Source organism: Portunus trituberculatus, chromosome 17 (assembly GCF_017591435.1).
Source record: "Portunus trituberculatus isolate SZX2019 chromosome 17, ASM1759143v1, whole genome shotgun sequence".
Taxonomy (NCBI): domain Eukaryota; kingdom Metazoa; phylum Arthropoda; class Malacostraca; order Decapoda; family Portunidae; genus Portunus; species Portunus trituberculatus.
In genome coordinates this window covers 4092960-4116226 of record NC_059271.1, presented here as the reverse complement: position 1 = coordinate 4116226, position 23267 = coordinate 4092960, and the positions used below count along the sequence as shown (strand labels likewise).

Genomic DNA, 23267 nt, shown 5'->3' with positions numbered 1-23267 from the left:
ATCTTGGCCAGCTACTTGGAAGTTGTCTTGGAAATATTCAAAAGCATCGCACATTCGCACTCCCCTGGAAATGTACACAAACAACTGAAGAACTTTTCATTGCTAGGCTAGAAGAAAAAAAAAAATATGTATACAAACATATATTCACCAACTCATTTAAATTTCATGCCATGATAATAGCATTCTTCCGTTTAACAAAAAATACTTTTTTTAATAAAAGTGTTGATTAGAAACCATAGTTCTTATTTTGACTAAAAATTGGCGCTAGACGAAAACGTCTGACTCAAGACGACGGAGAGTTGACGGAAGAGTAAAAAGACGACGGAAATCGCCTGAGACGACGGAAAAAGTGCTAGTGTGACGCCGCCTTAAGTTCGAATCCCACCACATACCGCTTTGAAACTATATCATAATGTCGAGTTACCTACGTTTCACCATGATACCCAGGTTCTAGGTGGTTACACCAAAGATGCGCTTGAGTGGTGATATGGGCCCTAATATGGGTACCACTGTAAATAAAATTGCCTGCGCCACTAATGGGTGAATGCTGAACAGCCTTTCTCATACTCTTTAAGGCGCTATATGCCAGAACAAAAAATAAATAAATAAATAGTTGGTGAGGGAAAAAGAACACATCTGGGACTCCAAAAATTAATTATGCATTAAAAAAAAAAAGTTTGTGCAAATCGTCGTTCTACGAAATAGCTGCCACTCTACAAGAACTGTTTCCCTCAATGCAGGGTGTTGTTGGAGGTGAGGAGTGAAGACTTGTCAGGATTTAATTTGATCGCAATTGTGCATAGTCCTCTTAAGATAGACAATTTTCTTTTGACAAATGTAGGCTAATTTAGAGTATGGTAGACACTCCTTTCTTTCCTTCTACTTAGCCAGGGACGTATCCACAGGCATTTTCTTCTCTGTTGACTCTTCCGGTACGCCAAAAGAAGAACAACCACCGCTTCAACATTGGTACTGGAGGAAGACATCTTGGCGGTTAGCTGTTTGTTTACATTCGCTTCCCGCCAAAGCGCCAACTAGTCGATACCTTCCAGTCACTAAGTGTGACACTCTCCGACTAGAAGGGATGAGTCGCAAATTGGCACACATGTAAATCCGCCTTTAACATACACAATAATTTCAGTTATGCAATATTACTATCATTAAGGCCCCCGACACACGAAGCGATTTTAGAAACGCGATTCTGGGTTGACCCCATACACACAGCGACTGGTGTAGCGACAGCATACCCCCTCCCCCGCCATACTGCAGAATATATCCACTAATTCCTCCCAGCATCTCTTTCTGACTACCCTATCCTTGTAATCAGCACATGCCATATCTCAAATGGCTGGACGTTTTTCTATTTCATCTATTTAATAATTCGGTATCAAAGCGGTCAGCAGATCCCTGGTCACTCATCTTGCTATGCGTGGTTGTGATGCACTCCTCCAAGCCGGATGTTACCAGTTACCCCGCACTCCCCCTCCCAACTGCCCCGCGGGCCCGCGGTCGGAGACTCCACGTGGAGGAAAACTGCTTGATCGCTCATTGGCTCTAATCTCACCCCGACCAGCCAATGAGATGCAAGTAGTGATGAAATCGCGGGAAGCTGTCGCCTCGTATGTGGGGCTTCATAGTAACATATGTTACTCGAGTCGCTCGGGAATCGCGCTTCACCAAGGGATATCTCGAGTCGCGCTTCCAACCCACCGAGTCGCGACCACGTCTGAAGGCTCCAGTAGACTTGCATTGACTTTGGAGTCGCGCTTCTCAAGTCGCGCTTCTAAAATCGCTTCGTGTGTGAGGGGCCTTGAAAAAGAGTTAGCACAGGCAGAAGAACAGAGCTCAAGAAACAGTTTTAAATTTCAAGTGGCACAAGTAGACAATGATATGCCTAACAAATACTTCAAATGGCCTCAAAATGTCTGAAATTAGCAAATTTCGCTCACTATGCTCACCCACTCGGAGTAAATTCCTCTAAGCTCGCCCCCTCCCTCATGTTTCTCCCATTATTATAAAAGAATCAACGCCTATGCAATAACCAAACAATCATGCAGATGCAAGCATCACAAATATCACTACCACAGGCAAACATTTTTTACAAACACAAACGATGGATACCACACAGTAAATCACAAAATGCTTATATAATATGTTAATATGCTACTATAGCAGCTAATAGTGTAATTCACCTCCTCGGTCGCCTGCTGGTCACACAGCCAGTCTTTCCCCATTACGGAGCGAGCTCAGAGCTCATAGACCGATCTTCGGGTAAGACTGAGACCACAACACACTCCACACACCGGGAAAGCGAGGCCACAGCCCCTCGAGTTACATCCCGTACCTATTTACTGTTAGGTGAACAGGGGCCACACATTAAGAGGCTTGCCCATTTGCCTCGTCGCGCCGGGACTCGAACCCGGGCCTCTCGATTGAGTCGAGCATATATATATATATATATATATATATATATATATATATATATATATATATATATATATATATATATATTTATTTATAGCAATGGTAGGACTGATTTCTTAGGGAGAAAATAGCAAATAAAGATGGCCAGCACGAGTGTGACGCATGGTGCCGCCCCTAGTGGTCGCCACTACCTCACTGCACTGCCTTAGTGATGCCATTACTGATTTATTGATGCCATCTCGTATAAGCTTTAAATTCATTGATTGGGTGTCTGAATTTTTCTATTTTGGTAGTAAGCATACGCTGCAATAGATGGAGAAGTATGCTGATGGGCTACCCTCTCCTGTGAGAAAACAAATATATAATACAGTCATCGGAAACTGTCCTGGAGTTTGTCCCTTCTTACCGACATTACTCCTTATCAGACTAGTACGTCTCTGGTCACTCTAGAGTTTGTGCTATTTGTTTTCAGAAGAGGGAGAATTTGATTGCCTAGCGCTTGAGGATGTTATTGAGAGGCATGAATATCCACTTATTTAAAGGAAATATACAGAACTGGATTTTGCTTCGAAATGCGTGTGTGCCGACGCAACGTAACAGGCTAATCAGGTGAGAAAGCCTATAAAGCAATTGCTACGCTGATGTTGATTCTCTTTAATAGACTATGTAGTATTTTGTTTAGATCTATGAAGAAGAACAACCATTAGCTGCATATATCTGTGAGTGAAGATATCATCACCGCCCGTCCGGCAAGCATTTACGTAATCATGAGATTACCAAAACTTTTCAGTATGTGTTGAAGGAAAGGTCAAAACTCAAGTGTATGTAGATATGTCACCGTTCCAGTTATTTTTTAAGCCTCGCATGTAATTAATGCCCTTCTCTTTGTTCTATGCACACATCTCTTTACAGGTAGTCTATACCTTTCCCCTATCTGGTAAAATCTAGAACTACCTGCCTGTTTTTTGTATTTTCATCTTCCTATGGCCTGAACCCATTTAAGAGGGAGGTTTCAAGACATTTATCCCACCCTTTTTTGGCTAACTCTCTCGAACCTGCTAGAGGATTGGCATATATATATATATATATATATATATATATATATATATATATATATATATATATATATATTTTTTTTTTTTTTTTTTTTTTTTTTACATTACAAGGGCACTGGCCAAGGGAAAACAAAGTGTTGGAAAAAAAAATCCCGCTGGTTGCCAGGCCCTGTTGAGAGGAAAGTAGGAGAAAGAAAAACAAAAAATCTAAAAGGAGGGTCCAGTTAACGTAAGAGGTGTCTTGACACTCCTCTTTTGAAAGAGTTTAAGTCATAGGCAGGTGGAAATACAGACACAGGTAGAGAGTTCCAGAGTTTACCAGTGTAGGGAATGAAGGAGTGAAGATACTGGTTAACTCTTGCATTAGGAAGATGGACAGAATAGGGATGAGAAGAAGTAGAGAGTCTTGTGCAGCGAGGCCGCAGGAGGGGAAGGCATGCAGTTAGCAAGTTCAGAAGAGCAGACAGCATGAAAACAGCGGTAGAAGACAGATAAAGATGCAACATTGCGGCGGTGACTTAAAGAATCAAGACAGTCAGTTAGAGGAGAAGAGTTGATAAGACGAAAAGCTTTAGATTCCACCTTGTTTAGTAAAGCTGTGTGTGGATCCCCAGACATGAGAGCCATACTCCATACACGGGCGGATAAGGCCCTGTACAGAGCAAGCAGCTGGGAGGAGAGAAAAATGGACGAAGACGCCACAGGACACCTAACTTCTTGGAAGCTGATTTAGCAAGAGTAGAGATGTGAAATTTCCAGTTTAGATTTTTAGTGAAGGATAGACCGAGTGTGTTTAATGTAGAGGAGAGGGAAGTTGAGTGTTATTGAAGAAGAGAGGATAGTTGTCTGGAAGGTTATGTCGAGTAGATAGTTGTAGAAATTGAGTTTTGAGGCATTGAACAAAACCAGGTTTTCTCTGCCCCAATCAGAAACAAGTGAAAGATCAGAAGTTAGGCGTCCTATAGCATCTCGCCTTGAGTCATTTAATTGTTGTTGGGTTGGGCGTCTGTTGAACGCTGTTGAATAATGCAAGGTGGTATCATCAGCATAGGAGTGGATAGGGCATTGAGTCAGATTTAGGAGATCATTGATGAATAATAGAAAGAGAGTGGGTGATAGGACAGAACCCTGTGGAACACCACTGTTGATAGTTTTAGGGAAGAACAGTGACCGTCTACTACAGCAGCAATAGAACGATCGGAAAGGAAACTGGAGATGAAGGTACAGAGAGAAGGATAGAATCCGTAGGAGGGTAGTTTAGAAATTAAAGATTTGTGCCAGACTCTATCGAAGGCTTTCGATATGTCAAGGCCGACAGCAAAGGTTTCACCGAAGTCCCTAAAGAGGATGACCAAGATTCAGTTAGGAAAGTAAGAAGATCACCAGTAGATCTGCCTTTACGGAAACCATACTGGCAATCAGAGAGAAGGTTGTGAGCTGATAGATGCCTCATTATCTTCCTATTAAGGATAGACTCAAAGGCTTTAGAAAGGCAGGAAATCAAAGCTATAGGGCGGTAGTTAGAAGGATTGGAGTGGTCACCTTTTTAGGGACAGGTTGAATGTGAGCAAACTTCCAGCAAGAAGGATAAATAGAAGTAGAGACACAGATGAAAGAGTTTGACCAGGCAGTGAGCGAGTTCGGAAGCACAGTTTTGAGAACAACAGGAGGGACTCCATCCGGACCGTAAGCCTTCCGAGAATCAAGGCCAGAGAGGGCCAGGAAAACGTCTTTATAAAGAATTTTAATTTTAGGGATGAAGTAGTCAGAGGGTGGAGGAGTAGGAGGAATATGCCCAGAATCATCCAAAGTTGAGTTGGTAGCAAAGGTTTGAGCGAAGAGTTCAGCTTTAGAAAAGAAGAGACAGCTGTAGAGCCATCTGGATGAAGTAAAGGAGGGAAAGACGAAGAAGTAAAGTTGTTAGAGATATTATTGGCTAGATGCCAGAAATCTCGAGAGGAGTTAGAATTGGAAAGACTTTGACATTTTCTATTGATGAAAGAGTTTTTAGTAAGTTGGAGAATAGATTTGGCATGATTACGGGCAGAAATATATAGGGCATGAGTTTCAGCAGTTGGATGGCTACGGAACCGTTTGTGAGCCGCCTCTCTATCATTGACAGCACGAGAACAAGCAGAGTTAAACCAAGGCTTTTTAGCTTTAGGGTTAGAGAAAGTATGAGGAATGTATAGCTCCATGCCAGAGATAATCACCTCTGTTATGCGCTCGGCACAAAGAGAAGGATCTCTGACATGAAAACAATAATCATCCCAAGGAAATCAGAATAGTACTGCCTTAGTTCCTCCCACTTAGCAGAGTTAAAATGCCAGAAGCACCTCCGCTTAGGCGGGTCCTGAGGCTGCACTGGAGTGATAGAACAGGTAACGGAAATTAGATTGTGGTCGGAGGAGCCCAACGGAGAGGAAAGTTTAACAGAGTAAGCAGAAGGGTTGGAGGTTAGGAAAAGATCAAGAATGTTGGGCGTGTCTCCAAGGCGGTCAGGAATACGGGTAGGGAACTGCACTAGCTGCTCTAGGTCATGAAGGATAGCAAAGTTGAAGGTTTGTTCACCAGGTTGGTCAGTGAAAGAAGATGAAAGCCAAAGCTGGTGGTGAACATTGAAATCCCTAAAATGGAGATCTCAGCAAAAGGAAAGTGAGATAAGATGTGCTCCACCTTGGAAGTCAAATAGTCAAAGAATTTTACATAGTCAGAGGAATTAGGTGAGAGGTATACAGCACAGATGAATTTAGTTAGAGAGTGACATTGAAGTCTTAGCCAGATGGTAGAAAATTCTGAAGATTCAAGATTGTGGGCACGAGAGCAAGTGGTGTCGTTACGCACGTATGCGCAACATCCAGCTTTGGATTGAAAATGAGGATAGAGCAAGTAGGAGGGAACAGAAAAGGGGCTGCTGTCAGTAGTCACAGACAACTGTGTTTCAGTTAGGAAGAGAAGATGAGGTTTAGTAGAGGAGAGGTGGTGTTCCACAGATTGAAAATTAGAACGAAGGCCACGAATGTTGCAGAAATTGATAGTGAAAGTATTAGATGAAGTGTCAAGACACCCAAGGTCGACAGCAGAGGGCAGTCCGACCTGGGGACATTTATGGTCCCCTCCCAGAGGGGACTCCGAGGCAGGGCGTGGTGAAGCCATTATTAAATTTTGATTTGAAGAGAGTGTAAAAGTGTAAGGTGTTGTAGTGTAGTGTAGGAAGTAGTAGAAGTTGTCTTTAGAGGGCAGGCTGCAGCTGCTCAATTGTATAAATGAGACCACAAAGGGAACCGGGAAGAGAGGACACGGGAATCACTCAGTCTGCAGCACTGCCTACATCCCCGTATATATATATATATATATATATATATATATATATATATATATATATATATATATATATATATATATATATATATATATATATATATTTATTTATTTATTTATTTATTTATATAAATTTTATTACATTTAAGCTGTGTGTGTGTATAACCAAACGTTATATATATATATATATATATATATATATATATATATATATATATATATATATATATATATATATATATATATATATATATATATATATATAACGTTTGGTTATACACACACACAGCTCAAAATGTAATGGAAATTTTAGTAGTAGTAGTAGTAGTAGTAGTAGTAGTAGTAGTAGTAGTAGTAGTAGTAGTAGTAGTAGTAGTAGTAGCAGCAGCAGCAGCAGCAGCAGCAGCAGCAGCAGCAGCAGCAGCAGCAGCAGCAGCAGCAGCAGCAGCAGCAACAAACAACTAGAACAGTTGCAACAACAACAACAAACAGTAGCCGCAGCAACAATAACAGAATTAACAATAATAGTAACAACAGTAACAACAACAACAACAACAGCAGTAGCAAGAACAACAATAACAACAGCAGCAAGAACAACAGTAGCAACAAAAACAGTAACAATAGCAACAGTAGTAGTAGCAGGAACAACAACAACAACAACAACAACAGTTCTATCAATAGTACAATAGCAGTAGTAGTGCGTAGTGGTTGTGGTGGTGGAGGTGGTGGTGGTGATGATATTGACGGTAAGATAAAAAGCGAAGCCAGTAGCCGATCATTGAACGTGGTGAGGATGATAGCCCCCCCCCCCTCTCTCTCTCTCTCTCTCTCTCTCTCTCTCTCTCTCTCTCTCTCTCTCTCTCTCTCTCTCTCTCTCTCAATGTTCTTATTTGACAGACTCTAAGCTTTAAGTCACTTACATTAGGTTCGGCCACAATGGATCTGATTCTGTTGGACACTTGCGCGCACGCACACACCGTGCACGTAGTATAGTGGTTAGCACGCTCGGCTCAGGGTGCGAATCCCGGGCGTGGCGAGGCACATGGGCGAGCCTCTTAATGAGTAGCCCCTGTTCACCTAGCAGCAGCAAGTAGGTACGGAATGTAATTCGAGGGGTTGTGGCCTCGCTGTCCTAGTGTGTGGAGCGTGTTGTGGTCTCAATCCTACCCGAAGATCGGTCTGTGAGGTCTGAGCTCGCTCAGTAATGGGGAAGGCTGGCTGGGTGACCTGTAAACGACTGCGAACACACACACACACACACACACACACACACACACACACACACACACACACGTCGATAACATCAGCAAATGGGTTAGTATCTCCCGTCAATTGATGATGACTATTCTTGGGTTATCTGTGAAGCTTGAGGATAGTGTACTGATAATCCTTACAACTCAACTTTGGATGATTCTGGGCATATTCCTCCTACTCCTCCACCCTCTGACTACTTCATCCCTAAAATTAAAATTCTTTATAAAGACGTTTTCCTGGCCCTCTCTGGCCTTGATTCTCGGAAGGCTTACGGTCCGGATGGAGTCCCTCCTGTTGTTCTCAAAAACTGTGCTTCCGAACTCGCTCACTGCCTGGTCAAACTCTTTCATCTGTGTCTCTCTACTTCTATTTATCCTTCTTGCTGGAAGTTTGCTCACATTCAACCTGTCCCTAAAAAAGGTGACCACTCCAATCCTTCTAACTACCGCCCTATAGCTTTGATTTCCTGCCTTTCTAAAGCCTTTGAGTCTATCCTTAATAGGAAGATAATGAGGCATCTATCAGCTCACAACCTTCTCTCTGATTGCCAGTATGGTTTCCGTAAAGGCAGATCTACTGGTGATCTTCTTACTTTCCTAACTGAATCTTGGTCATCCTCTTTAGGGACTTCGGTGAAACCTTTGCTGTCGGCCTTGACATATCGAAAGCCTTCGATAGAGTCTGGCACAAATCTTTAATTTCTAAACTACCCTCCTACGGATTCTATCCTTCTCTCTGTACCTTCATCTCCAGTTTCCTTTCCGATCGTTCTATTGCTGCTGTAGTAGACGGTCACTGTTCTTCCCTAAAACTATCAACAGTGGTGTTCCACAGGGTTCTGTCCTATCACCCACTCTCTTTCTATTATTCATCAATGATCTCCTAAATCTGACTCAATGCCCTATCCACTCCTATGCTGATGATACCACCCTGCATTATTCAACAGCGTTCAACAGACGCCCAACCCAACAACAATTAAATGACTCAAGGCGAGATGCTATAGGACGCCTAACTTCTGATCTTTCACTTGTTTCTGATTGGGGCAGAGAAAACCTGGTTTTGTTCAATGCCTCAAAAACTCAATTTCTACAACTATCTACTCGACATAACCTTCCAGACAACTATCCTCTCTTCTTCAATAACACTCAACTTCCCTCTCCTCTACATTAAACACACTCGGTCTATCCTTCACTAAAAATCTAAACTGGAAATTTCACATCTCTACTCTTGCTAAATCAGCTTCCAAGAAGTTAGGTGTCCTATGGCGTCTTCGTCCATTTTCTCTCCTCCCAGCTGCTTGCTCTGTACAAGGGCCTTATCCGCCCGTGTATGGAGTATGGCTCTCATGTCTGGGGGGGATCCACACACACAGCTTTACTAAACAAGGTGGAATCTAAAGCTTTTCGTCTTATCAACTCTTCTCCTCTAACTGACTGTCTTGATTCTTTAAGTCACCGCCGCAATGTTGCATCTTTATCTGTCTTCTACCGCTGTTTTCATGCTGTCTGCTCTTCTGAACTTGCTAACTGCATGCCTTCCCCCTCCTGCGGCCTCGCTGCACAAGACTCTCTACTTCTTCTCATCCCTATTCTGTCCATCTTCCTAATGCAAGAGTTAACCAGTATCTTCACTCCTTCATTCCCTACACTGGTAAACTCTGGAACTCTCTACCTGTGTCTGTATTTCCACCTGCCTATGACTTAAACTCTTTCAAAAGAGGAGTGTCAAGACACCTCTTACGTTAACTGGACCCTCCTTTTAGATTTTTTTGTTTTTTCTCTTTCTACTTTCCTTTTAACAGGGCCTGGCAACCAGCGGGATTTTTTTTTCCAACACTGTTTTCCCTTGGCCAGTGCCCTTGTAATGTAAAAAAAAAAAAAAAAAAAAAATATATAGGAATTAACATGATCATAAACAACAACCTCCAATGTACGATACTTCACTTAAAAGTGCTGGAAAAGAGAAGCGTCTGCACACGGAACTATCTCGTTCAAAGATAAAATGGAACGGATACTGAAATTATGTTTCGTATTATGACTCACAATAAAATGACGGAAAGCCGAGGAGCAATTATTGTGTTTTGTATCAAAATTCGATGTTCATTGCATGAAACATAAACTATAGAGCGGCAGTAATGCACTCACCGGGGTAATATTCTCCTTTTTTTCGTGTAAGAATGGAGAACTGGCCAAGGGCAACAGAAACGATCGAACAAAAAGGCCCACATGGGTGCAGATCTCGAACGGGATCGAGTTAGTCAAAAGAATGGGATGAATGTCTTGAAACCTCCCTCTTAAATAAGTTCGAGTCATAGATAGATGAAAATACAGAAGCAGGCAAGGAATTCTAGAGTTTACCACAGAAAAGGATGAATGATTGAATCTGGTTAACTCTTGCGTGTGGACAGAATAGGGATGAGAGAAAGAAGAAAGCCTTGTTCAGCGAGACTGCCGGAGGACGATCGAGAAGCAAGGAGTCAGCAAGATCAGAAAAGCAGTTGACATGAAGATATCGGCAGAAGATAGTAAGAGATGCAGCAATGTGGCGGTGAAAAAGAGGCTGAAGACAGTCAGAGGAAAGCATTTGATAAGACGAAAATCTTTTGATTTCTCCTTATCTACTCCATACAAGGACGGATTATGATCTACTCCATACAAGGACGGATTATGGCCTTGTACAGAGTTAGCAGTTGGAAGGGCGAGAAAAGCTGGCGGAGACGCCTCAGAACGCTTAACTTCATAGAAGCTGTTTTAGTAAGACATGAGATATGAAGTTTCCAGTTTAGATTATGAGTAAAGAACAGACCGAGGATATTCAGTGTAGAAGATGGTGGCAGCTGTCATTGAAGAAGAGTGGATAGTTGTCTGGAAGGTTGTGTCGAGTTGATTGGTGGAGGAATTGAGTTTTTGAGGCACTGAACACTACTAAGTTTTCTCTGCCCCAATCAGAAATCTTTGAAAGATCAGAAGTCCGGCGTACTGAGGCGTCTCTGCGTGATCTGTTGACAGTGCTTCAATTTTAGGGTAAAATACCCTAAACTAGGGTAATTGGACCCTTCTTAGGATAGTGTTTAGGGTAATGCATAAACTAGGGTAATCTGCCGTTCTTTTTATGAGGGGTCCACACTACTCCTGCATATTCCAATCTGGGTCTTATTATAGTATTTATCAATTTCTTTATCATTTCTTTGTCCATGTAGTGAAATGCTACTCCAATATTTCTTAGCAAATTATATGTTTCTCTAAAAATTCTATCAATATGGCTTACTGGTTGATTGTTTTCTTCCATCGTCACTCCTAAGTCCTTTTCCTTTTTGACTTTCTCCAGTTCTACTCCATCTCCCATCTTATAGATTCCCACAGGTCGTCTTTCACTCTTTCCCATTTCCATGACATGGCTTTTGTTCACATTGAATTCCATTTCCCACTTCTTACTCCATTCCCAGATCTTATTTAGGTCTTCTTGCAGTATTTCACAATCCTCCTTTTGCTTTATAACTCTGCACAGTTTCGTATCATCCGCAAACAAATTTATGTAGCTGTTCACTCCTTCTGGCATGTCGTTAATATAAATGAGGAAAAGTACTGGTGCCAATACTGACCCCTGTGGCATTCTGTGTGTGTGTGTGTGTGTGTGTGTGTGTGTGTGTGTGTGTGTGTGTGTGTGTGTGTGTGCGCGCGCGCGTGTGCGTGTGTGTAGCCATGCAGTCTCTTCCGTCAGCCTGCTCTGTTGTCTTAAGGCGGCTCTCCAGTTTCCCTGTAGTGTATCTTTATACCTCCTCTTCTTTCATTTCTCTTTCCATTTTCATCTCTGTTTATATTCAGATCACCGCTCTCTCTCTCTCTCTCTCTCTCTCTCTCTCTCTCTCTCTCTCTCTCTCTCTCTCTCTCTCTCTCTCTCAGGATAATCAAGAAAGCACAAACAGTTACGCAAATATTCCAATACATTCCAAAAATAAGAGTCAGAGTCAATACAAATAAAAATAATGAAGAAAACAAATTATTAAACACAAAAAGACATTGAGAGCCTGCACGCGCATACACAACAAAAAGAACAACAACTAAAACAATAGGAAACCAAGTGAAAAGGACCTTAAAAATCATCCGTATCCTTAAAATCTCATAGAATCTTAGTTAGGGGCTCCGTACAGCTGTGTGGAGGCCTGTAAACCACCAGCAACATCCCCTACATCCCTTTCAACCCCAGCAACACACCCAATCGTCTCATTTACGCTATAAAACCTCTCCGTCCGAAGCTTCGCAATCCACATCATACCAAAAACCAACAAATACTGTTGACTGAAAATTGCTACAATAGGGCATAGAAAACTGACCCCGCTGTATACATGACTCAGCACTGATGAGTCATGTATACAGCAAGTTGACGTGATAGAGGCGCAAAGCTAGAGGGGTAGAATCAACGACTCACAAATTTGTAACTGTAGCAAACATAGATATGGCGATTTGACATCATAAAAGACGGGTTATAATACTGTCTGGAATCACCTGCTGAAGTATGGGTGTGTGGGTTGGTTAGATATAGTACATCACAGTGCACAGCCTGACTGCCTGAGACTAATAATATTGGGTGTACTTAACTGGGATGTACACGAAAAGGGGAGAGTGAGTAGTGATGAGCGTGCACGCGTCTGTCTTGAAGTGCCATCTGCAGTCACTAGTGTTACGTGAAGAGTCGAAGACTGACATTCCGAACACCTCGAGGATCTTGCTCGAACTATCTTTGCTCACTAAACTCATTTAAATAAATAAATTAGTTAAATTAAATTAAATTAAATTAAATAAATAAATAAATAAATAAACTTTTCTCGGCTTATCAGTTATATTTATTGTGATCTACAATATCTTTAGATTTTAGTAGCAATAATAGTAAGTGATTGTGGTACGCAGTAGTTCTGACTGACTAGCCGATGTGAAGAATGTAACAGATTGGTTCGAGAATTATAGTAATAATAGTAGTAATAGTAATAGTGGTAGTAGTAGTAGTAGTAGTAGTAGTAGTAGTAGTAGTAGTAGTAGTAATAGGAGTAATCTCAATAAATTATCTGTACATATTAGGTATCCATCTGCAGCAGACGTGGGCAAACTACTGCCCACAAGCTGCATGCGACCCGCCAAAGGAATTCGTGTGGCCTGAGAAAAGTTAGTAGATTTAATTAAAAGAGAAACTTTAAAAAATTTTCAAATAATATTGTAAGCATTTCGTTTTCTTCTCGCAGGTGTGCATATACGTGGGAGAGTGGCTTTTCTCTAAAAGCCTTTTTATTTTGTATTTTGAATATTAATAATTTTGGGTTAATATAGTGTGCAGCCCAAAAAGATTATGGGTCTTTTTAACGTAGCCCTAGCACTGAAAAGTTTGCCCATCCCTGATCTACAGTATCTTCAAGCTTTAATAATTGTAATAGTAGTAGTAATTCTGAATGACTAGCTGATCTGAGGGAATGAAACAGAGTGCTTCGAGAATACTACTACTACTACTACTACTACTACTACTGTAGTAGTAGTAGTAGTAGTAGTAGTAGTAGTAACCTAGTAGTAGTAGTAGTAGTAGTAGTAATAGTAGTAGTAGTAGTAGTAGTAGTAGTAGTATATAGTACCTATCACCATTATATCATCACAGCAATAGTAATAGTAGTAGTAGCAGTGGTAACAACAGTAGTGTCAAGAAGACCAAGAGATGTAGAAATTCGTAAGAAAATATACTTAGAGAAATAGTGAAAGGAAAGTCAAATATTGTAATTTAACCTAATTTAATGTTTGTTTATATATATATATATATATATATATATATATATATATATATATATATATATATATATATATATATATATATATATATATATATATATGAGGAAATGTAGAAATAGGTAAGGAGAAATTAACTTAAAGAAATGATAAGGCAAGTTGTATATTGAATGTTAATCTGAACTAATGAACTTTTAGAGGCAAAAATATGAAAAAAACAAGTAGAGTTATATATTGTCATAGGGCGAAAGTTACTGTTTATCACGCAGTCTGTGTCTCAACTCTTATGTGCATGTGAAAGCGTCTCCATACAGGAGTCAAGTCAAAGCACTGGAGACTTTCCACATACGCTGCCTTCAGAGAATCTTGAGGATCACATGGCAAGATAAGAAAACACACAATGATCCTGGAAAGAACATGTGAGAGCATTGAGGCACAAAGTATCTAAAAGATCCTTAAGATGAGTAGGTCACGTTATTAGGATGCAAAACAACCAGCTCCCTAAAAAACTCCTCCTTGCTGAACTTGCTCAAGGCACACGTGCAGCAGAACAGAAAAAAAACAAAGGATTCTCTGTAAATTCCTTTGAAAAAACGGTACAAGGAGTCAAGGACCACCTCAAAACGAAATTTTAGGTATGCAACATTGACCCAGGCCAGCTTGAAACCCTGACAGAGGACAGACCAGCTTGGTGCATGTCTGTCAAAACAGGCATTCAAAACTTTGAGACTGCTAGGCGTAACCATCGAGAGCAAATCCGTGCAGCAAGACACTGCAGGCGCCAAAACCAAATAGAAAATAGAGATACACCTTACATCTGCAACATCTGCCACAGGGGATTCATGACACGAACTGGACTGCTCAGCCACGTCAAAGCACATGAGAGGCGTCATGGGAGAGGTCGTCGTCGTGTCCTCGACGCAAGTAAGCAATCAAGCATAGGGTAGGGTTGCCAAACGTCCGGATTTTCCCGGACATGTCCGGAATTCAGCAGATAACGAAATCTGCGTCCAAGGGGATTTTTTAAAATCCCTCAAATGTCCGGAATTTCACCTTCCATCAGTGACTGGTAAAAAATCACATTTATTAAATTTCCTTGGGTTGAAATGAAGAGAGAGAGAGAGAGAGAGGAGGATTCACCGAGTGGCAGCTGCTTTGGTTTGGTTTCGGTCAAGACTCTGACGTGTATGGGTCCTGTATGAAGTAGATGTTTCCCAACGCCGCCTCATGTTTTCCAGTATCATATCAGGACTATAATCAGGTGTTAGTGAAAGTGTCCGGAATTTTGATAGTTCTTATATGGCAACCCTAGCATAGGGCGAAACTTGGTCTTACTTAATCCAACTTAAAGAAAGATGAGAAAACCGTGGGTATTAATAGAAAAATTAAGAGAGAGTTATGTATTGTCTTGAAGTGCGACTTAACCTAACCTAACTTGGAAGAAGGAGAGGAGTGAGGCTTAGAGGCATAATAGAAAAATAAATAGATAATAGAAGAGAAAGCGGAGAAAATGAAGAAAAAAAAGATTTCCAACACAGCTAAACTAAAACTTTCTTCCAGCCAGCAGCCCACAGCCCTCGGCCACCATCTTTTCTTACATGACAATTAATGGGCTTCCCAATCTAAGACAATTTCCTAAAAAAGTGAGAGCTCTGTTCACCAGATTCCCCTCACTGTACTGAGTGTTGTGTGTATATGTTTATGTGAGCAGCTGAATATTACAGAGCCTTCTTTGCCCTTCCTTCAAGTGTTATTATTCATTTGCACCTTCTTCATGATTATATTCTGATAGTTTATATTAATTAGCCTATGTGGTGTTTCTATCATTTTTAGCATATGCATTGTTACAATTGGAGGACTGAATTTAAAATTATAATGATAAAGTAAAGAGCACTTGTTAGTAAAAAGCAGCACATGCTCATAGCTTTGGGTTTCCTCTGCTTGTATTCACCCAGCTTTTTCTAATATTCCAGATCTTACAGCAACACAAGCAACAACAATAGTAACACACTTACCACAAGCTATGTGTCCAACCCTGGCAAGTGGCCTCTCATGGGAATCACTCTTGGTCAGGTGGTGGACAGGGCTGAGCGGCTGTATGGGGAGCGGGAGGCTGTGGTATCAGTGTTCCAGGGCATCAGGAAAAATTATGCACAGCTGAAAGAAGAAGTGAGTGATGCCATGACAATTACCTCAACAGTCCCCTCAGGCTGACTTCACATGGCTGGTGTGCCTTGTCGTGCATAACATTCACTTGACTACGGAAAATATGAAATAGCGTAGTACATACAATAAGGCCTCGCACTTGGCAAATCTCAGCTTGAGGAAATTCACTTTTGGCGGTACGGTGGCGACGGACCACCTAGTGCATGCTTGGTGATTTGAATTCAAACTTGGTAGCCACACGGCGAACCGCGCAGCTCCCCGCAGTATGAAAGTCCCCTTCAGCCAATTTGTTTGTGCTACCCTCTGTTCTACTAGCGTGGGAATGAATTCTGGCAATGTACCACCAACATATGGCCTCTATCAGCGCAACAGATGGTACTGGTGGGGGTAAGGACAATGGTGGTGGTGGCAAGGATGAAACTGGGAGAGGGAAACGGGTGGAGAAACGGGAGTTACAGCCTTTATATCATGTCTTATTAACTTTATTTATTGTTTTTTGGTCTGTTTTGTACATGTGTTCTAATATGTGAAGACAAAAGATTTTATTTCAGCTCGAAAGATGGTATTTTAGGGGTTAAAAGAGGGACTTTGGCAATGACCAAAGACTGATTGAGGCATTTTTTTTGGCAGTAGTTTTGCCAGACTAATTAATTTGCCAAGTGTAGGGCTTACGGTACTTGTATCTTCCAACAAGTATATGTAACAAAAATTCTGCACATGCACAGTCAGAGACCATAAAAGGCCTCTCACAAATCTTTCACCTTGATTGTGCTTTTATTATTGTTGTTGAGTGATTATGTTAGCCTTTTATTAATTTGTGATGTCTTTTTTACTCTTTTTTTTCATCAATTTTTAATCTGGTATATTAAATTTTTTTTTTTTTATACATTTTAAGTCTTGTAGTTGGCACATGCCAAGTTTCTACTATGCTTTCTGAGCCAAATCCGTAATCTATAACTTTTCATTGTTGCTTTCATATATTTACCATGAAACTGTAGGTGAATATTCATCATTGTTTTTGTTTTTGTTTTTCTTTATTAGATGTTTATTCTCTTCTTTATAGATTTCATAGAATTTCAAATACATTGGTTATTGGCAATATCATAGTTAAGTCCATAAAGTTGCATTTTACTTAAATGTAGCTTTCTTTGGATATTTATTGGTTCACTTGATTTGCAAAATATAGTTTACTGCAGGCAAACTGATCATAACTGTACCAACTAGATGCTTCACAAACATACATTACAAAAAGAAATATTTAACATGGTCTAGAGTTATATCATACTAATCTAATATCCAGACTCTATTGCAGTATATAAAAAGTTCAAAATGCTTCTTATTTTTATGTAAGAAGACCACTGGCTCAGGGAAAAGAAAACTCACTGAAGTCCTTATCCCTAAAGAAAAATCATTGCCAAGTTGCTGCTGAAGGTCACTTTATTACAAATTTGGTTTCTTAAGTGCCAAAACATTATGTTTGGATGCCTTGTTAATCAGAGGGACTTGCCAAAACTTTAATAACATTCAAAATTGTTCATTATTTATGCAAGCATGCTATTGCTCTAGGATCCTCCTAGAGTCTAGGAGGATCAAACAAAGAAAAGAATTAGGAGCTACAGCTAGCTGATCTGTCTGAGAAAATGTTTAGAGGCCAGAAATAAAGCAAGTCAGTCATTAAGATTAAAAATAGAAATCTCAAGTGGTATTAATTAAAGTTATATTTGGCGCTAGATTATGCTATGCATTTCTGATCATTATAGTGCAAGAAAGATATATAAGCCTAAATCCATTAGAAGAGAGGTTAAAATTTCCCAGTATCAACACTTCCTTTGAAGGACAAAAATTAAGAAGAAATTGGACAAGCTTGACATTGTTAGTTTGGGTGTAGGAAGGAGGACTGTAAATCATGACTACATACAGGTTGAAATCAAGCAGATGTGGAATTCAAACATTACTGCAATTACCTAAAACATGAAATTCATGTGTGGTTTTTTTTACATACGTGCAAACATGCTTGTGAATGCCTCCTGGAGAGTCAGATCGAACTCCATCTACATTGTTGGGACAAATGAATCTGGTGTTTTTAGTAATAACCAGTTCTCTTGCTACTCCAAACTTAACCAACTTGGCTCAGTTAAAGATCTGATAAGATATTTCCACTACAGTAAATACTGTATGAAGCTGCATTATCCCACATCTCTATTTAGCAGTAATAACTTAATATTCACCCCCCATGTCATTTTGAGCACATTAGCTGAGAAATTCTGTACCATCAAAATATTGAAATAGGGTGACAGCAATTAGTTAATTACCAAAAATTGCCAGATAAGCTAAGAAACTTGCAAGAAATAAGTAAAGCTGTGATCTCTGCCATTGGCATGCACTTTTGTTCTTGATGCAACATTTTATATTTTACAAGAAGCTATGATGATTATTTGTTGCTACATTTGTAGTAGTAATTTTTTACTTGAAAAAAATTGCATAAGCTTTTCAGATCATATTACAGCTAATAGGATTGATTTAATGCAGTTTATTATGGACTGAGCAGATCCATATGATGGCTACAGTGTTATTGTTGGCTTGTTAGCAGGTGAAAAATGGTGACTGTGGAATTGGTCCTCAGTATTTATGTCTTTTATTGTACCTTTAACTTTGTTATTATTTTTCACTGCACGTTTGCTAAGTGAAAGGACCCCGATTAGGTCTATATTAGCCCTAAGATTTTCTCCTGATACTCTTACATGGATTTTCATCATCATCATCATCATCATCATTATCATAATAATAATAGTAATAATGATAGTGATAATGGTAGTAGTAATGATGGCAATAATTACATATGGCTTGTCCTTAATGTTAGCTCCCATAACCTATCAAATACAAAATTCCAAGTGTCACTTATCTTGTATATAAACACATTCAATGTATAGTACCTTATTTCACTTATTCCATGATCCAGTATTCTTACACCAATAGTTGCATTCTCTGCCATAATTGATTTCTTACTTATATTAGGTTCTGTTTAATTAATATACCAGAGTGACCGTATTGCCGCTGGTCTCCTAGCCTTGGGTCTGGAGCCTGGGGACCGTCTGGGGATATGGGGACCCAACAGTTACGAATGGGTCCTCACACAGTTTGCAGCAGCCAAAGCAGGACTCATATTGGTTAGTTGCTTCTTTGACAAAGTATTTACATAATTAAATTAAAAAATTAAATGAAATGATGATTATGTTAATACATAATAATAATGGGGAGGCACTGCAATAAACTCTTCTTTTTTTATTCTTCATTTCTTGTTTTTTTTTTTTTTTTTTTTTTTTTTTCTCTCCCCAACAGTTTATCAGAACAGTTACTTCCTTCCTCTTACCAAAAGAAGTTTGCTTTAGCTGCCTCTGTGAGAGTTTATTTGTTTCTAGTGGTTAAAGATGGGATTTCTGTTCATCCTGAAATATAACTATATAAGAACAAGCAAAGAAAATTATTCTATTACATGGGCTCTAAAAGTGTCTTACTCAACAAGATTTCATGTAGACAAACCTTTCCAAATTAGTATAACAAAGAAGAGTGAAGTTAGATACTGTATGTAACACTATATTTTGTGTGTGTATGTAGGTGCATGTCAATCCTGCATACAGGCCAAGAGAGTTGGAGTACTGCCTCAACAAGGTCTCAATCAAGGCCCTGATTTGTGACAAGATGTTTAAGACATCAGAGTAAGTATGATACCCTGTGCAGCTTGAATTTTACAAGCATACACACTTCTAGTACAGACTGTCCTCACTTAATAAGTAAAAGGGTTAGGTTCCTGACACCATGTTTTTTTTTTTTTTTTTTTTTTTTTTTAAGAGAAGACCAGATAAAAAAAAAAAGCCCATTGAGGTGCTGGTCTCCACACAAATTGAATAGAAAGTAATAACAAGGGGCTTCCAAAAGATGAAAAAGGACTCATGTTTTTTTTCATCATTATTTTTTCAATTTTCAATTTTGCATGAAGAATTCTTGTGTAGTTAGATGCATGTAGTTTTGTGTGAAGAAAGAGAGTTGTCTATAGAGGACAGGCTGTGATTGCCCCCCTTGTGTTGTGAGACACAAAGGGAAACATTTAGTGAGGTCACAGCTGCCTTTAATGATAAGTTCATAGCACTCCCTGAACCAGTGCTATTAGACCTCATGGGGAGTAATTAGTGTTTCAGCAGGTGTCTACTGCCTCCTCCTGGAAGTTAGTTGGTAAGCAAAATTTTTGTTAAGTGAATTCCACCTTCACCAACTGTCTCTTACTGAAGGTACTAGTATTAGGTTAGGCCACAGTTAAAACTGCATCAATAACATAAACTAATAAAGATAATAATGATACTGTTGATCATACATAGATGTATTTTTTCCCATGTGAAATATCTACTCTAATTTACTGTTGCTTCCCAACAGTTATTATAAAATGCTCTGTGAACTGGCACCTGAGCTGCCATCTTCATCTTTAGGGATCTTAAAGAGTGCCAGATTACCTCATCTCCAGAGAGTTATAATGATGTCAGAGGAAGCAGTAAGGTAAGGAAATGTTACTTTCAACTTCAAAACTTTGTGTTGTGGTGAGACAATTATCATGGAAACATCAATGTCCAGGTTCAGATTGTAAATGACAGTAGAGAAAGTAGGAGAGAATAGTAAAGAAGTTATAGTTAGTTTGTTCACATATCTGTGTTTCAGTAAGGAAAAGTAAAGAAGGTTTAGTGCAGAAGTTAATCTGCAAATTGAAAATCAGATCAGAGCCCACAAATGTTGCGGAAGTTAATAAAGAAAAATTGAGTTGAGTGTCAGTACCAGAAAAGTAGTGTGACCTGGGGACATTTGTGATCCCTCCTCCAGACAAGGACTCTGAGTTTCGTGTAAGAGTTGTCATATTTCATTTTGCATTTTGAATGAAGGCTGTGTGTGTAGCCAGGTGCATATAGTTTTGTGCAAAGGAAGATCGTTGTCTTTAGAGGACAGGCTGTGATTAATCCCTTGTAATGTGATACATATTGGGAAACCTTCAGTAAGGACACAACTGATTTTAATTGTATGCCTACAGCATGTGCCATTAATCAGATGCTGAGGCCTTCTTGTAAGGAGACAAGCAGATTTTATTGATCACATGTAAGATAATAACAGATAATTAATTGACAGCTTGTAATGCAAAACTCAATCAACACTTAGAATTTAATATTGATCAGGCTTCATTAAATAATAGATTCTCAAATTTGTATAAGTAAAAAGAAATATTATAAGAGGATCCACAATTTCTAGTCCATTTTCTTACTCTTTTTTTTTTTTTTAATAACTTTGAATATTTACAGTGGAACAATAAAATTTACTGACTTGTTTGAGGCAGCAGACAGTTCAGAGATGAAGAATTTTGAACAGCTCACGAACACAAGAATAAGATTTGATGACCCTTGCAGCATACAGTTCACATCGGTAAGTGTTGTATGTTGAAATCAATACATATTACTGACTTTTCTTGTGAACTTGGTGTATAAATTATTTCCCTGATGTTTGAGTAGCTTTTCACTATTACTAGGTAACGGTACTGCCTGCATTTATATCACTCACATATTTACAGTAATTTTGCCATTAATTACTCATTGTAGTTTGTTGATGTGAGACTTGTGGATTACAAGTGTATAGTACAAATGCAGATGTGAGGCTGTCACCTCCACCATGTTGATCTTTGAGTCAGTGGTAGGTGACGGCCATCACTCCTGGACATGTGGCCATTGTAACATCCCAGTTTGCCGGGTGCCCATATGTTAACCAACTGAAAGAAGAATTAGCAGGAGGGTGGAAGATATGAATACTCCAGTCCAGATTTGAATCAAAGTCTACAGATTGGTAGCCAACTACATTAAGCACTAAACTATGGATTTTTAATAATATACCCAATACATTAATATTCTGAAGAGTATTTCACCTCATTGCTTCACTTTTTTCTCAGTAATTTCTTAACAAACCAGCAAAGTGTTCTACAGATGTTAGCACATTAGGGAGGCATAGTGGATAAGGTGGTGAGCGTGGGATTGGGCAGATATCCACGCGTCGGTTTGAATCCCACCTTATACAGTCTTAAAAATCTTTGCCATTGTTAAGTGGTTTAAAGTTACCTACATGTCACCATGATACCCAGGTTCTAGGTGGTTACACCAAAGATGCACTTAGGTGGTGATATGGGCCCTAATATGAGTACCACTATAAATAAGATTACCTGCACAACTAATGGGTGGAAACTAAACAGTACATACTTTCTATACGTACTCTTCAAGCACATCTACAGGCACTATAGGCCATAACTTAAAAAAAAATAATAATAATAATAAATATAAATAAATAAAAAAAAGATAATTATGTTTTAGAATTTTGTATACACACATTGTGTATCTACATGAATTAATCACTTATTTGTCTTTTGACCCTTGTAATATAAGTAAATATGAGTTCCTGTAAAGCTATATGCATTGTTAGCTATATCCATATAAAAAGTAGACAAACAATACTTTTGGAATGGAGGAAAAATGTCCCAACGGAAAAGCAACCTATGAAGAATCCTGCAATAGCAGTGCTGCACACACCCTATTTATTGTTCAATTTATTTGTTTATTTATTTATTTGTTATTAGGACTTAGCAATAAGGCATTGCAGTGTCCTAAGTGTCATGCACTAATATACATTTAGAACTTTTAAAATATATGTTTTATGACACTGAGAGAGACGTTGGCATTACGACTATTCTTATATGTAACTCTGCATTTGTTAATTAACATAATTTGATTCTCTGTAACACATACAAGCTTTGTATACTATTCATAGGAATAGATTTACATTTTGCGATTACAACAAAAGGCCTTTTGCTGCAGGGAACAACAGGATTTCCAAAAGCAGCTATTCTCTCCCACCACATGATAGCTAATAATGCTTATGGAATTGGCCTAAGAGCAGAATATCATAAAATGGTAAGTTGTATATCTATTAGTGTGATGAACGTTCATTGGACTCACTCCTTATCTATTTTGAGTTTTATTCTATTTATTTATTTAGTTAGTTATATATTTAATTATTTCTATTTATTATTTTTTTATTTTATTTATTTTTTTTTTTCCATCACAATCTTTATCTTTTGTTAGTATTTGATCAAATTATTCTTATCACTTGACTTCATAAATTTCACTAATGTTAATGATTGAATGATTTGGATTAGCATGAAACATACTATTATTTCTTCATGTAAATATTTAGATAGACTTAAAGA

The 23267-nt window shown here is 39.1% G+C and overlaps 1 protein-coding gene across 3 annotated transcripts in view; it reads left to right on the top strand.

Moving 5' to 3' along the window:
• Positions 1 to 2843: 2843 nt before the first annotated feature.
• Positions 2844 to 23267, top strand: part of LOC123505127 (medium-chain acyl-CoA ligase ACSF2, mitochondrial-like) — a 44373-nt gene continuing 23949 nt past the window's right edge. Inside the window, exons 1-8 of one of the 3 annotated variants that reach the window (XM_045256209.1) lie at positions 2844 to 3033; positions 15380 to 15462; positions 15793 to 15988; positions 19024 to 19152; positions 19601 to 19701; positions 20414 to 20533; positions 21322 to 21442; positions 22876 to 22971. In XM_045256209.1, coding sequence (XP_045112144.1) covers positions 15872 to 15988; positions 19024 to 19152; positions 19601 to 19701; positions 20414 to 20533; positions 21322 to 21442; positions 22876 to 22971 — 684 coding nt within the window. In that variant the 5' untranslated portion in view covers positions 2844 to 3033; positions 15380 to 15462; positions 15793 to 15871. Of the gene's footprint in view, positions 3034 to 14506; positions 14744 to 15379; positions 15463 to 15792; positions 15989 to 19023; positions 19153 to 19600; positions 19702 to 20413; positions 20534 to 21321; positions 21443 to 22875; positions 22972 to 23267 lie in introns of those variants that run through there. The other 2 variants (XM_045256208.1, XM_045256210.1) reach the window with 2 other exon arrangements.